This window comes from Pipra filicauda, unplaced genomic scaffold (genome assembly GCF_003945595.2).
Source record: "Pipra filicauda isolate LSUMZ 115617 unplaced genomic scaffold, ASM394559v2 scaffold389_size666192_pilon, whole genome shotgun sequence".
Classification (NCBI taxonomy): Eukaryota; Metazoa; Chordata; class Aves; order Passeriformes; family Pipridae; genus Pipra; species Pipra filicauda.
Genome location: NW_024104519.1, coordinates 410158 through 426007, shown reverse-complemented (window position 1 = coordinate 426007; position 15850 = coordinate 410158). Strand labels below are relative to the sequence as shown.

Here is a 15850-nt window from a genome sequence, read left to right as displayed (position 1 = left end):
CATTCTCAGCCTGGGCACCTGCTGGTTTCCCCCTTCCAGGATTTGTCAGCAGATTTGCTTAGTATTCCTAAAAAATCCTTCAGAATCGGCAGTGATTGATATTGGAGCCCCTCAGTGATTTCCCAAAGAGGCTGTAAATCTTTTCAGCGGGCAGCGCCGACACAGGACAGCAATCACTGCTGGCAGGGAAGCCCTGCAGCCAATCCCTGCTCCTGTGGGACCAGCAGCAGGTCCTGTGCATGCTCCCAGCCCTGCCCAATGCCTTTGATCTTCCAGCCAGACACGGCTGGAGAATGGGAAGCAGTTGCATTAACTCATCTGTGTGGCCCCGGTTAAAACAAACCCTGCTTTTTATTCCTGCTCTTTACTTTTAATTTATACGTTTTGCCCTGTTAGCCTGTCCCCTTGCTCTTCATTTGAGCTTTTTGCTGCTTGGTGTTCTAACAAGGCCATGAATTCCTTTTTCCAAGACGAGGGACTGAACAATTTCCATGGATATTTTTATATGTCTGTGCACCTACACGTGAGTGGTTGGTCAAGGTGCTCTCATTTGCTGGGGTATCTGTGTCACTGTTCCAGCATCATCTCTCATCTAATACTTCACCAAAAGGCACCCTCAGAGTTCTCAGAGATGTTATTAACCAGTCAGTCATGAGTAGGTAGTAGATTTGATGCAATATCACCCCATTCATCCCATTCAGCTGAAACAAGCTGAACCTTTGCTGGGACAGATGCATTCCTCTGTGCTGAATTAAAGGCAAGTAGACTCCTGACAGTTTCCTGACTTTAGGACAGAGTTACAAAACAGCAGCAGAAGTAGAGCTGATAAATTGGGTATTCCACTCATAAAGGAAAAATAAATTTCTCCGTTTGCAATAAACATATTACACACGAGTGCAAATCATCACTTTCTTCTTGCTTCAAATAAACCCACACATCCTCTCAGACCTCACACAAAGGCAGCCAACTCGGGGGAAATGCTGAACAGAACTCAAGTAATAGCTCTATAATAAAAAATAGATCTGCAGACGGAGCTGGCTGTGCTCAGCCCCATCCCAGAGCTGCCTATTAATTATTTATATGGCACTATAGATTAGCATAGCACTTCACAGAAATAAATACACAACGAGTGCAATCCTACCTCTCAGGAAGGCAGGACAAGGGCCAAATCCTGCTGTGCTGAGTGCTCTGCACTGGGAATGACACCATGTGTGTAAAGCACTGGGTGAGAAGTGTCTCCAGAGGGAACACGAACCCGTGAGGGTTGGCAGCCGCCCCGGGCCCTGGTTACCAGCTATTCCAGCCAGGCTTGGCACAGGCACACAGTGTGAGGCATTGCAAAATCCCACTAAAGACTGGACTAACTTCAGCCTCTAAACTCCTTTCAGACTCCAGCCAGCACGTCAATAATGTGAATTCCTCATAATTCCTGCTCTGTGGTATTACGAGCATGTGAAGGGGTTGAAATCCTCCCCACACAGAAATCATCCCCTCGGCTTCCCGGGGTTTGTAATTCCTCCCCAAGCTGTGTTTTAACAAGTGCAGACACAGCTGAGCTGATTGTCCCCCTTATGATAGCAATTTGGGCTCCAAACTGAAAGCTGAAAATAAGGAACCCAGAATCCTGGTCTTGCAGTGACCCTGTCAGTGATGTCAGGAGGCACTTTTTTTCTTTACAAATTCAGTTTTCCTATCAGAATTAAAAAAGAAGTGGCTAGTTATTATTGTACACCTTCCAATCTTGACTATGATTATAACTACTTTGTGGTATTCCTATCAATTCCGGTTCCACTGGCTTTGAAAATTGCCAAGACCACATCAGGCATAGTCAGATTTTTTTTTTTCCTAGCATAGATTTCAGGGAATGAGCAAGAGCAGGAAGAGGCAATCAAAAAAAAAAACAAACAAATCACATCCTGACAGCAGCTGCTTGCAGTGCAGAGAAACACCGCTTAAAACATTCTCTGCTTTTTTTCTTCCCTACAAATTTTCAGTTGGAAATCAAGAGCAAAACTACTACTTTGTAGTCCTCCAACTTTCCACAGACCACTAGCAAACTGCTGCAAGGAACAGCTTGGGAATGAACCTCAGGGCTCTATAACTGCAAAAGCACTAAGGACAGATGTTAGGGACAAAAATGAATAAATGCATTAAAAGACTTCTTGGCATTAATAACAGCTATGTGCCAGAGAAGCCTGAGAAAACTGTCTTGAAGCGAAAACCAATTTTGGTTGGAAGGGATTTCTGGAGGTGATCTAATCTAAGCCCCTGCTCAAAGCAGAGGTAATGTCGAAGTTAGATACGTGCAAATATTTGCACATATTTGCTATCTCCAGCACATACAAAGAAATAGAAAAGTGTATCTAGTGAGCATATATATAGATATTATATACACACCCGTGAGACAGAAAAAACCTGCAGCAGTGGAATCGCTTTCCAGCACTAGGATCTGCTCCCAAATGAATAATGACTTTGAGTAATGGCAAGTGAGCCCATTTTTGACAAGATTCTCAGTCATATCCCTCAGCAGGTGATGGGACAACGTAACCTTGGCCAAGTACCCCTGGGATGCCAGACACTGGCACATCCTCCCACGCCAGAAGCACTTCCTAGAACGAGCTTGTGCAAGCAAAATAATTCAAGATGACAGCAAATTACAGATACAATGGAAAACAGGAATATCTGACTTCCCCTCCTTCCCTTGATCTCCTTCCAAACGGAGTGAAGAGCTACATCCTTTCTCATCTGCCCTCCACCCTGTGCAGCCCTCATGGACAGGCTCTGTAGTGACTCCGAATGGTGTTTCCTTGGGCATGGAATGAAAGGCCTGCAATGCCCCACAGGCTGGGCACTCTGGGCATCATCACCACAGGGACAGGAACCTCCAGGACCTTGAGGTTTTGCTGCTTCCCAAAATTCCCATTCCCAATGTTGCCTCTGGAAGGGCACATGTTTGACCAGGAGCTCTAATGACATCTTGGGCTTTCTGCCCTTCCTGTCTCGAACACTTTCCCTGCCCATGAACCAGTATTGGCCAGCCTGCCCCTAAGATGGTGACCAGGTATGGAATGCTAGACAGAGGACAAGGATCTGTGTAGTGTTTCCCATCATTAACCTTTTTTTGGTTTAACTAAAGTTTCCATTTGTGCTTCCAACCCCCTGTCGGAGCACTTGCACACACACACAAACCCAGGGCTGCACTTCCCACCTGTCTCACTACAAACAGCCCCAGCACTGACCACTTTTGCCTCACTTTCCCCCACAAGAAACATGAGCTAATGTTTTGTTGGCTCAATTAATCTGGCTCTGTCCTCTTCACCCTATAAATCATTGCACATGCAAAGAAGGGCTCACACTTCAGCAGCACTATTGATCCACCTGGACCTTTGGGTGAGGAGTAAAGCCTCTTTAATTACTTTGGCTGACTTTCAGGTTTGGTTTTGTTTGTGGTTTTGTTTTTTTTTTTTTTAACTAGTACCACATTTTAGTGTTGCTATCACTTAGCTTAGATTCGGAGTTTTGCTCCCCAGAGAAACACCTCCTGCCTCAGCCTGGCCTGCCCATGCTCGGCTCCAAAATCAGAAATGGCCATTCTTCTCCCTCCTCTAAGGATTTGATAACCTCTACACTTTCCTTAGCCAGAGGTGTTTTGACCTTTAATTAAAAGGAAAATTTGTTGTCTTCCATTCAGGAGGCAGCAAATAATGAACTCATTAAAATGAGGTTAGTGCTCAGGCCTTAGAGCAATAAGAGCCCAAGTCTCATTAGCAGCTAACAATCCAGAGCAGAGCACATAAATAAACCTAATATGGCAGAGCAAAATGCCTTGGTGCATTAAATTCGAGCAGAATCAAATGTTTACAGTCAATGATGTCTGGGGCATGAAGTTTTAATGTACTTAATGAAGGAAAGCAAATTGCTTCCTATTAGGCATGAAATGTTCCTGCAGAAATCGCCCCAAAAAGTTTATTATGTAAATGAAGGACAGAGTTATAATTAAAAAGGACAGAGCAGGAAAATATCACTTCTTCCTAATAGATGCACCAATTATGAAGAATAAAGACATGGCAACTTCAAATCTACAAAAGGTAATTATATGGATTAATGTAAAAGGCTGCTGAATGTAAATGCAACATAAAGAAGAAACTGTGTCTTGTGGGTGTCAGAGAGAAGCTTCATTGACAAAGCAAAGAATCAATTAATGGAATGAAAACCGTGAGTTTTTGAGAGATTCCAGGCAATTAAGGGTTTGTGTTTGAAAGAACAGCTTAGATTACCTTAAAAAACACCCACTTTTTGCTTAGCCTGGCATCATGGAAATGTGTTCCGTGTGCAGGTGAGTTCCATGGTTCTTTCCTTGGAGAATGATTAAGTATGATCTATTTAACTGTTTTTTCATATTAAAGATGTAGAAGACATCACTCCCCTTTCCCCAAACAGTCAAGTAGTGACAAAATAAGTTTGGACTGGTTTAGCTGACAAGATCTTCTTAGTACTGAAAAGAGGTGAGGTCATAAAACTGAAATCTGGCTGCACACTATATAAATTAGTATGCATATATGGAAATGGCAATGAAAAAAAAAAGTCTTTAGGATCAAGCCAAATCCAGTTTGAGTGACAGATTTGCCCTTTAGACAGAGAAAAACGCTTGACAGGCTGCAGGTTATGGGATTTACATCTTAATCCTCGCTCCGTGTTTTCAGTGAGACCTCACCGGGCTGGAAGGCTCCTGCCCATCCTGCACTTCTGTCATCTCATGGAGATGTGAGGGAAAGGAGAGGGAAAAGCCAGGCTGATATAATGATGATCGTTTCGTGCACCTCCTTGCACTATATGTTAAGTGACGATAATTTCTGGAGATGTTCTTTCCTCAAAGGGAAATTAAATCGATTTTGCTCGGCCCATCAGTCTTTCTCAACGTATCTAAAATGCTGTACACAGCTTGGAAAATGATGCTCTAAAATGCAATGACTCAGATGCCGTGCCTCTGACTTTAATGGTGTCAATTTAGTGCCAGGTTTTGCCAGCTGGGGGTTCTCCTCAATGTCTCAGCTAACAGTGGTGTTGATCTCTGAGGTTTTACATTTTAGTGAGCGTTTAGTTGTTATATATTATGTAAATATAGTCCCACATGTGAAATTGTCACAGGGCTGAAACAATCAACTTACTAAATGTCTGGCAAGACAGGCTGCAAACCATGCTGCTACCTTAATATTTAATGCTAAAGCACAAGATTTACTGTCCTTGCATTACTTCATTTCCTTTAGCAAGGAGAGGAATTTGCTTGGTGGCTGCTGTAGCTGGTAAACACCCTCTTTGCTTTACACCTTCCTTTGCCTCCTAATAAATGGTTCTAGTTAAAAAATGAAGGCAGAGGCACAATGCCTGCCAACCTTTTGTGTCACACACCTCAGCTGCTTAAACCTGGTGTCATCATTTACACCGGACCGGAGATACCTTTGGTTCACTGTCCCAGCTAGAGGTGGTGGTGGTTGTTGCAGTTTAAATTAGAGCAGTGGGCTCAGCAAAAAGGCAAAAAAACCCTATTTTCCCGGAATGTTAAGCGAAATTAGTAATGACCACACAAAATGTAATTTTTTCCAATGAGGGACAGCGTTAGCTGGGCTGGGGGCGCGTGGAAAGCACCGCGATCATCTTATCGCTGAACTCGGCAAGAACGTGATCGATAGGAATGTTATTAATGGATAATAGGAAAAGTTCTCGAGAGCCACATAATGGAGACACCGAAAATTGATGAAAATAAGAGTTTATAACCCATCCAGCATTGGCAAGACCAATAGGGAGATAAATGCACTGCCCATCTCGCACGTAGCTCGCTCGCATTCTGGGGGCTGGTGATTGGAAGTGCACAAGGAGCAGCTTTAGAAGCAGTGCCAGGCTGACAACTCATAGTAAATGTAAATAGCTCACACAGGCTGAACCATCCTTTCTCCTTCTCTAGTAACTGGAAACATGTCCAAGGAAAAAAATGGATTGCTGAGCAGGACTACACCTATTTCTTCCATAAGCAACACCCTCTCCCTCCATTTCATTTAGAGCGGGCCAATCTTTTACCTGGAGGAGAGACTAAAAATATTTAGACAGGGATTTATTTCCTGACCTGGACATCACTTGTACTGTTGATCAAAACTGGAGTTTCGCTCATTCACACTTAGGCCTCAGTTTGCTATTCAGACACAATCCAGAACGTTTCTGCAGGTAAGTAAACCCCAGGGCCTCCCCGTCTGGATGGCAAGTAGTATTCCTTATTTTACTTCGGGTTTTAAGCACATTTATCAAGCTTCAGTAATAACCCAGAGCATGGGGGACTTGCTGAGCCAGTGTATTGCTGCCTCTGAATGGCTGGATGCAAGTCCTGCCATAGATCACTGCCACAGTGGATCATATCTTGGTCCAAGCCACAGAACCATCCCCTCCTTGGGTACTTAGGTACTATCACCAGCATTTCCAGACCATCAGACCCCGATGTAACAGTCTCATAAAAAAGAATGAGCCCAAAATAAAATGTGAAGCATTTTAACAGTATCTTCTTTTTTGTATCTCCTCAGCTGGACACAACTTTTAAAACGAGGCATTCCAAAAATCAATATCAACTTTTCTAAATGCATCTTAATTTCTTATTTATTTCAGGCTTTACTAGAGACTCAAAATTTACTGCGCACTCAGGTTGCAAATTTTACCTTCAACCTTGGATTTTCAGGAAAATTTTACCACACAGGTAAGAAGGAACTTCATGCTCTCAGGTAGCTGCAGTTAAATAGGGGACAGAATTTCAAACCTAGCTTTAAACATGCCCTTTTTAAATAACACAGTGAGCCAGTGGAGCAGTGGGAGATACATGTTCCCCCAGTTTAGCAGCCAGTGTCCAAAGGGGTAAAGGTGCACTATGGATGAGCTGCTCAGGTACATGAGGATGCCCTTGGTATTTTCCTGAAAAATGTGTGGTAGTAAATCTCAGAGTGATAAAGGAGGCACAGTAGCTGCTGAGTTATCTTTAATTCCACAGGACAGCACAGAAGACGTGCTAAGGGTTTTTTTTCCTGGCACGATGAAATATAAAAGATTGGAAAAATCCTGTTTCATAACCTCTGAAGAGGCAGAAGCATTTGAATGGATGCACAAGATTTTGTCATGCCTGTGAAGGTGATCTGTCTCAGGGATCTGCAAATCGGGAGGGATCATAAAAGGAAAACAACACGAAAAGGAATCTGTCCTGAAACCCTGCTCTCTCCACACCAGGGGCACTAACAGGCTGCACACTTGCACTGTTCCCGTGGAACATTAGGCACTTTTACTTCTCCTCCTCCTCCTCACGACCCCTTTCTCATTTTTGCCCCATTTCTCCCCAGCACAATAGCCCCTTTTAAACATTTTATTTCTTTTCCTCCTCTTTTGCCTTCTCCTTAACACTTTGCTGCACCTCCACCCAGGCTTCCCTCCGCTGTCGCTGAGCCATGAGGATCCCTGGTGGATCTTTTGCCAAAAGAGACTCACTGCAAGGGAGAACCTCCTGTCCTTCTCCTTTCCTAACCCCATACCTTTCCCACCTTGGAGGACCAGCTCCAAAATCCTCAGGTGTCAGCACATTCAGTGACATTCAGCACATTCAGGGAAGCTGGGATGCTCATCTGGAGCAGAGGAGGCAGCAAGAGGATGGGAGGGTGAGTTTAAAAGCTGGGAACGATGCAGTCCCTGCTTCCATGGACCATGAGGCAGCTGTGGAGGAAGGCAGGTCACCCTGGGAGAAGGGAGATGAGGAAGCCTTCGAGGGCTGAGCAGGGAGAAGGCAACCAAAATGATGTATTTGTCCCCCTGTCCCTAAGTCCAGGCTGTTTTCCCCTTGTGCAAGCACATAATGCTGAGCAACTGCTGCCCAGGAAAGCCGACAGAGCGAGGATACAGGGTGGAGAGCCTGAGAAAAATGAGAGGGAGAGAGAGATGGAATTACTTGCCTGGAGTCATATAACAAGGCAGTGGCAGACCTGTGATCAGAGAGCAACTTTGGAGACAGAACTACAGTGTTCTCCGCACTTCATCTTGACCTGCCTGTGTAGTTACTCCTTCTGGAGATTAATTGGACACACACTTCATACAAGAAACCAAACAAAAATAGCCTGAGGTGCTGAGCTGCTCTAAAGCAGGAGCTGCTTGGCTGTGGCTCTTAGTGTCCACTGTGGAGAAAAGTGGTCCAAGGAAGGGAGGAGATGGAGAAAGGGATGATTTTTGCAATGAATATTATGACATACTGGACAGTGGCTGGCAGAAAACACGCAGCCTGTCTGCAAGTCAACCCCCTGACCTGCCCATGTATTTTTATTCCTTCCTTCATCCCAACACCCTCTACACTGCCATCAACTGATACAATGCTGAAATATAACAGAGAAAATAGAAGAATATGCACGTGTGCCATCCTCCTAAGGCTCTCCAGGCTCCCAGAAACAGCACAGAGGCACTTCCAAGTTGAAGGATGTCGTCGCCTCCATGAGGGGACCTGGACTCAGGGGTGCAGCTGGGTTTTTAACTGAACACTTCATTTACAGGTTGGAGATGGTGTTTTGTCATATCAGCTGAGTGGAAAGGTTTCAAAGTATTCTCCATGCGATATACACTTTATTGACTCGTTATAAATAAAGCATGGAAAGGTGTTCTTTAATTACTGGAAATGTGGCTTGTTTACCCAGAGGCGCTTTTAGCATCAGATATTCAACGTGTTTTATTAGCAGGCTGCAACTGCTGTGCCTTATTGACTTCCTTAATGTGTGAGTTTGTTCTCCTTTCCAAGACTTGGATCATTTTAAAACTGCAGGAGGGAGATGAGCGTGGGGATGTGTTGGCAGATTTAACAGTTATACGTTTTCACCCAAAGACGTTGCTGACATCTGTACCACAACAGCTGACACATCAGCAACGCTGCTCATCTCCCCACCACCATCCCCTCTGTGGCACTGGAAAACTCCACACTGCAGATTTAACACCACTGACAAAAAGGTTTTAAAATATCGGGATTACTTAACGACGCACAAACAAACTTGGAATTATGACTTGTGTAAAGAGCACTCCACATCTCAAAGCAGGTGTATGAGTTCAGGTTAAAATGAAGAAAGTCACATAAACAGTGTTGACTGTACAAGAAATTAAACCTCAAAATCCCAGGTTTTGCCTCCAGTACTCTGAGTAAGGGATTGGGCAAACATATTTAAACAATATAAGCACCCACCAAATGCTCCATTAAAACTTGACACGAGATTATTTTTGAAATACCACTACTTAAGAATTCATAAACTCCAACAATACTCTTTCCCAAGGTTTGCAAAGAAATTTGTCCTCAAAAGCAACACCACCACCAACTGTTAAACTTCCAACCTCTCCGCTTCAGCTCTGCCATTACAGGATGGGGCTGTTTCTCTTCACACTGGAAAGTGTTATGATTCATTTTGTTTGATTTTTGTTACAGTAAAAAAGTGCAAAATTTGACTAGTTGTATATCTAAAATTTACAAAGTAATGAGTAGGAAAAAATAGGATTTTAAAGCATAGGTTTTAATAATGACGTCATTTCAAGAACCACACTCTGCTTCAAAAGCTAGTAAGGCACTAAATTATACTCTGACCTAAATCTTCTGTGAGATGATTGTAGTTCTTTATATATTTCAAATAGCCACTTTTTTCCTCTTCATCCCTGCCTTTGGCTTATCCAAAATATCTTCACTTGCTTCACAAGCCCCATTTTCTCTCTCCTCTGTCCTATTTTGAAAGCCCGTGTTGAGTTTCTTCCCTTGCACGTGCCTGAGTGACTGCAGGTGAACCACACATCCCAGAAAACATGTCAGCAGTCACTCAACAAATGCAGGATACAGAGGGAGCAGCCACCCCTCCTTTCTTTCCAGGAAGGAATCACCTGGTAAACAAGGTTGTTTTCTTTTTTCCAGCAACACTTCCACCAGTGGGAGCAACTTCCTTAGAACTGGCAGAGCGAGGGGAGCAAAGGGATTCAGGGACTCCGGGAGAAAGTTTCAAAGGAATGCTCTCCTTGTGTAGTGGCATTCTTCAAAATCCACTACAGAAGGGAATAATAAAAGCAAAGAGCCCAAGTGCATGCACTGAACAGGCATCTCTGCGTGTTCCTGCCAACTAAACACTGACATCCGTGCAGCAGTTTCTGCCAATGATTTTTGCAACACATTAAAAAGGCTTGTAAGAAGACAAGATCTCTGTGTTTGCCTCACTGCCCTGATTTTGGCAATTATTCCTTCCACTGGAGCAAAATGAAAGCGTTTAAACGGTAAAGGAACACAGAGGAAAGCTGCTAATAAACCAAACATCGTGGAGTTACCTGAGGGTGAAGTTACTGGAATGTCACTGTGCCTTTCCAGTTTAAAAAGCAGGGCACACACATGTGCAGAGGGTGGGAGAAGCATGGTACCCTTCCCCAGATGGAAGGTTTTCTGGGATATAACCACACATCCTCTCTTCTGCCTGAAGCAGATCCTCCTCACTAGCACAGGAGGTTTGACTGGTTTGACTTCAAGACTAAATCTGGCAAAAACTGAATACTGAGCCCTAGTAAACATTTGGGAGCCCTTTGCCATTGCTGCTGCATGCTTTCCACCTAATTATATTCTGAAACTATTGCAAACTTGTTTCACACTTCACCAAAAATTATCAGATTTCAATTAACCAAGGCTAATAAAGAGGCAGTTACAAGGGGGATGGAGGGGTGGCATTGATAAGATTTCATTATCACCCATATGTTGTCTTTATTAAGAGCATTTTGTATTTAACAGTGACATTATTATCAGGACAAAATGGAAAATAGCAGACACATGCTGAACCTGTCCTGCTTTAATACTGATCCAACGTCATCCTTTGTTTAGCTTTCAAAAGACCTGGCAACCAGCATTAATATTCCTGACACTGTTTTGTCCCACTAAATCCAAGTCGTCAGGTTATGGTGATGTAAAGATAGTGTGGCATTAAAATTAGGCCAAGAGAGAAAAGGGGGAGGTTGGGCTTTTAAGATCACATACACTAAAAAAAAAACAACAACAAACCCTACTGTTTTTTTTTTAGCCTTGTGTGATACACCCCGAGCACAGTGAGACACTCAGGGCAAGGACACCAGGTTTTATGGCAGCTTCTTCTGTGTTTAAAAACCAATTATGGGCCTTTTTTTTTGCTGTTGCTTTTCTATTACCATTTTTCCCCCCTCCCTTTCTTTCTCTTGCAGGGACTGAGGAGGAGGATGAAGGTGATGACCTGCTGTTGAGATCAGTGGATGAGTTCTGGTGGTTTCCCCACATGTGGAGTCACATGCAGCCCCACCTCTTCCACAACGAGTCCTCGCTGGTGGAGCAGATGATCCTCAACAAAGAATTTGCAATAGTGAGTAAAAGTTCCCAAAAGATTCACTAGGACACCTCTGTGTATGACACCTGTGCATCTACATAGACAAGCAAAGGCAGAAAGGTTAGAAACTGAGCCCAAAAAGAGCCTTTCTGTGACTCAAACTTGGGCTGAAATTTGTCTTAGCCTTTTCTACTGACACAGGTTTTCTGGGGAGGGAGCAGCCCCTCATCCAAGCATCCTTGTGAGATCACAGGGAACAGAAGCAGTGGGAACTCAGCAGGTACCTGCTGACCTTTTAAGCTTTAGGAAGGGGTTTGTACACAGGTTATCAGTTCCCTGAAGTCTGGCACAAATATCCTCACCAGGGGAGGGAGAAAGCTGCAGTGAACCCTAAATGTGTATGGTTTGGGAGAAATCTTGACAAAGCAAATGAGGGAAGCTGCTGGATTTCACTGTGCTTTTTTAAAATGAGATGCTTGAAAATATGCTTTTTACATAGCTAACCTGTTGCTAATCATGACAGATAATGCTGTTTCTTTCCCTTTTCCTCGTTTGTGCTGCTGTTCCATCCTCCCCACATGGCCCAGAGCACTTGTACTATTTACAGCCCTTTCAGGGTAATTCTGCTGGCTGACTGAGCAGGACAAAGAAAACCTGGAATCTACAAATGCTGGCTTTGGTAGAGACACTGTGTGGTCTGTGAGGAGGCCAAGGAATGCCAAGCAACCAGAGCCACTCAGAGGAGCAGAGTGACACAGTGGGGCTTTCCCAGATGCTCTGGGAACAGAAATCTCAGCCCTTCCCATCTCCCAGAGGCCAGGCCCCCTCCTCCCACCCCTCACATGAGCCAAGGCACATGGGGAAAAAGGCAGAGGCAGATGCCTGAACGAGCAGTTGGAAGCAATTTATTGCCTTGTTTATGAAAATGTTTTCCTAACAACCTTTAAAGAAAATTAATTAAAAATGGCTGAACTGTTTAGTCTTCTTGCCAGACTTCCCCCTTTCCCATCTCCTGTTAGTATAGAGGCATTTTGGATGACTTCTCTTCCTTCCTACAGTTGCTGTCAGCCTCATTCCTGGCATGGCCTTTCGTGTAGCCTGGCCCATAGACCCAAATAGAGTCGAGAATTTAAATGCATTTTTTAAATAATCCATATCTCAAAAATACACAGTCCCTTCATCTTTAAACCTATGGGGAAATTCTCCTCATGCTTTCAGGAAACATGAGGTCCTCTAGGTCAAACCACCTCTAGGAGTAAAATCTACAGCACAGCCTGAAAACAGAGCTGGTAATAGAGTCTGTTTTTAACTTCAACTCCAGAAAGATAAAGCCCGTCTCCTGAAGGGTAGGGACTCCTTAGGGTGCCTATAAATAAGGAGCTGATGTGAGTGAAAAGCTGCTGTTATTACACTTTTATTTCCTGCTAACATTTGGGCAGGGGTTGTACCAACCCCTTGACCTTGAATCTATATGAGCTGTACAATTTACTTACGAGAACATTTCTTTTCAAAAGGCTTCCTGTGAAAGTCTCTCTTGTGGGAGAAATTCATCTTCCCGCTATGACAGCCTTCCTGATGGCTATCAGAGAGGTCCCAGCCACGACTTCGGAGTGGGTTTGATTCCTCCCTGGATTTCACATCCTCGGCATCATGTATTACTTGGGAAAGAAACTCCCCGTTCCACAGCTGCACTTCTCCAAGTCCTCCAAGTTAAAGCAAACCTCTTCTCATTATTCTTTGACTTCACAACGTGGATCCAAATTTAAATTAGAGATCTGGAACAACACCTATAAAATCTGCTTGATGTTACACACGTTTTGTTTGTATTCTAATATTTTCATTTAGTATTACACTCGGGGGGACACAGCTTGATGCTGATGCCATTTCCTCTCGCGTTCCTCATTTATCGACCATATTTCCCCACCTCCTGTTTTAGCTGCAGGTAGAGATGACACTTTGTGTGAGTTTCTGCAAGGAAAGCTGCAGTAATTCTGTGGAAGTGTGATCACATTAATTCCTCTCCTAGTGTGGTATTTCTCTGCTCGTTTTGTTTCAAACATGACTAAGAAGGTAACAGGGTCTCCAGGAAGGGAGTGCACATCTTTACATCCAAGAACAACAGTCAAGGTTGCTTAAGATCCCAAATAAGACACAAAAATTCTGTTTGTTAAGACCTGTTGGCTCCTCCTGCCTTTATCTTTTTAGAAGAAAACTAAACCAGGTCACACTGCCAGGAAACCTGCACCCAAATCCCATCCCAGCCATTTCTCCGTGCAAGAGAATATCAGGCTTGGGACTGACAAAGCACATGTAGAACACGTGTAGGAATTGGACACCTGAACAGTTTTGTACACACAGAACTAATTGCTAATTAGGTAACTAATTGCCTTGATTCCAGGGCAGATATGGCCACCTCTGTGTATCTGGGGCTTAGTAAAACCCAAAACCCTTTAAAGACACTGAGCCTTGGATTAAATTGTGCAAACTGATAATACCTCAAGTATTATTGTCTTTGTTTGTAGGCAATGCAATGGATACACAAATAGGTAAACAAATTCCTCAAGCAGAAGTCTCTGATAGCACATATTCCAAAAATAAACCAAACCGAGTTTGCACAGCCATCAATAACAAGATATTCTTCCTCCTCCTTTTCGTACATCCCTATCCGACAAAACCAAGTAGAATATATTTAATCCAAAGCCTGTAGCTCTTTATTTCATCCCTTGATTTGTTTGCTCAGTGTTTATCTTCTGGGCTCATTTGTGAGTGCACGTGCCCAAAGCACAGGAGAGACCGGGCAAAAAAACTCTCACTGACTGTCAAGGGAGCCGTGATCTGATATGGAGAAAGAAACAGATACAAAACAAATCAATTCAGAACCTTTACAGAAACACTCCTTGGCTTCAATCTCCTCTTATAAACCAACTACAGATGCACATTAGCACTTCCTCGGCCCGAAACTTCTGAGCTGCTCAAACCACAGGGAAACCATGGGCTTTTAATACACCAATTAAATACCAAGAACGTGAAGCCCAGTGACCACATATCAAAGGCAAAGTATCTACACGTGATGAAAAGTGTCTAATTTGTCTCACTATTAATATCTGTACTCAGTGTTGGGAAGGAGAGATGCCCACAAGAGACTGCCTCTAAAAATGGCCTGTAAGTGGTCTGCATATATAGGATAACACCATCCTGGGCAGTCAGGACACACAGCATTTAATTTTCCCGAGCAAACTGAAAATAGAACTGAGCAAAGGAAATGTGATTATCTGTTAGTTGTTTCTCCTTAGAGCCATGTCGGGTACCTGAGTGCCTGCCATGTATTTGTGGGATGAGCTATGGAGCGAGCAGGTTTGCATTCAGAGGCTCATTTCCTTTTCATGTCGAGAACTCACGAAAAGCTGCCTCGTTTTATTTGTGAATGGCAGATTACCATGTCACCATCCCGTTGCCATGGCAACAGCAGCATCAAGCAGTAAGCAGATAAACAGGATCTTACGCAGATCCAGCCAGATCCCTCCCTTTGGATCTGCCGTTCAGGGCAGGGTGTTCATTATCTGCCTCGGGACACGTTTGCCTCCCATTTCTGGTTCTGTGCACTCCCCAGCACAGGCCTGCTGCAGGTTTGCAGATTCAAGCTGACCCAGGATATTTAAGTTACCAGTTTAACAGCGTGAGCGTCACAGACCACTCGGGCAGGGTAATAAATATGAAACCTTTAGGTACAGATTTTTTTTTCCTTTATACACATTCATGGCCAAAAAAAAAAAAATAGGGAACAGGGTGATTTAACATTTCTCATTGTAGAGCTATCCCTCGTTTCCCCCCTAAACTGACTCATGCCTCTCGAGTAGGTAATAGCATTAATAGGCTGAAATTACATTTTGTTCTCAGCAAATTGTGAAAGGGAGAGTTTGGGTTTCTCTTTTACAAGATCAGCCAGTAACTCAAGACCTTTACTAGTAAGGAATGGATAATTTTAAGTGGTTGCATTATGTGACGTTGGAACAAGTGTTCCCTACAGACTGAACTTAATTTTTGTCAGTGAATCAAAACCCTTTCTTTTTTAAGTACTTGGAGATGCCCAGCAGAACCTGCTGTTCCTGGAATTAAAGTAATCAATGGATAATGTGGGCAAGAGGAAGGACACAAAACCTCATATAATCTTCTCATATTTTGGCCATTTCCCTCTGCACATCAATTTTATAGGAATGGAAAAGAGCTGATGTATCCTGCAGTACTGGGAGTAAAATGAATTTGTGCCTTCAGAAGATATTTCCAAGATAACCTATAGATTATATTCATGAAAGTGCACATATTCCCACATAGAAATTGAGCCAAATATAAATATTTATGAAATGAAAAAGGAGTCTGGTTTTTTTTGGTTTTTTTTTTGCTTCTACCTTAATACCATGTTAAAAAATAAGCAGTTCAGAAGCTAGGAGGAATATTTATTTACTTATTAAACAGGGAAGGAATCT

At 43.3% G+C, this 15850-nt stretch overlaps 1 protein-coding gene across 1 annotated transcript in view; it reads left to right on the top strand.

Annotated features, from left to right (window-relative positions):
- The window catches only part of NDST4 (N-deacetylase and N-sulfotransferase 4), a 100837-nt gene that overhangs the window by 61053 nt on the left and 23934 nt on the right, over positions 1-15850 (top strand). The window contains exons 7-8 of the mRNA XM_039384988.1: positions 6652-6739; positions 11248-11402. Of these exons, the coding sequence (XP_039240922.1) occupies positions 6652-6739; positions 11248-11402 (243 nt within the window). The remainder of the gene's footprint in view (positions 1-6651; positions 6740-11247; positions 11403-15850) is intronic.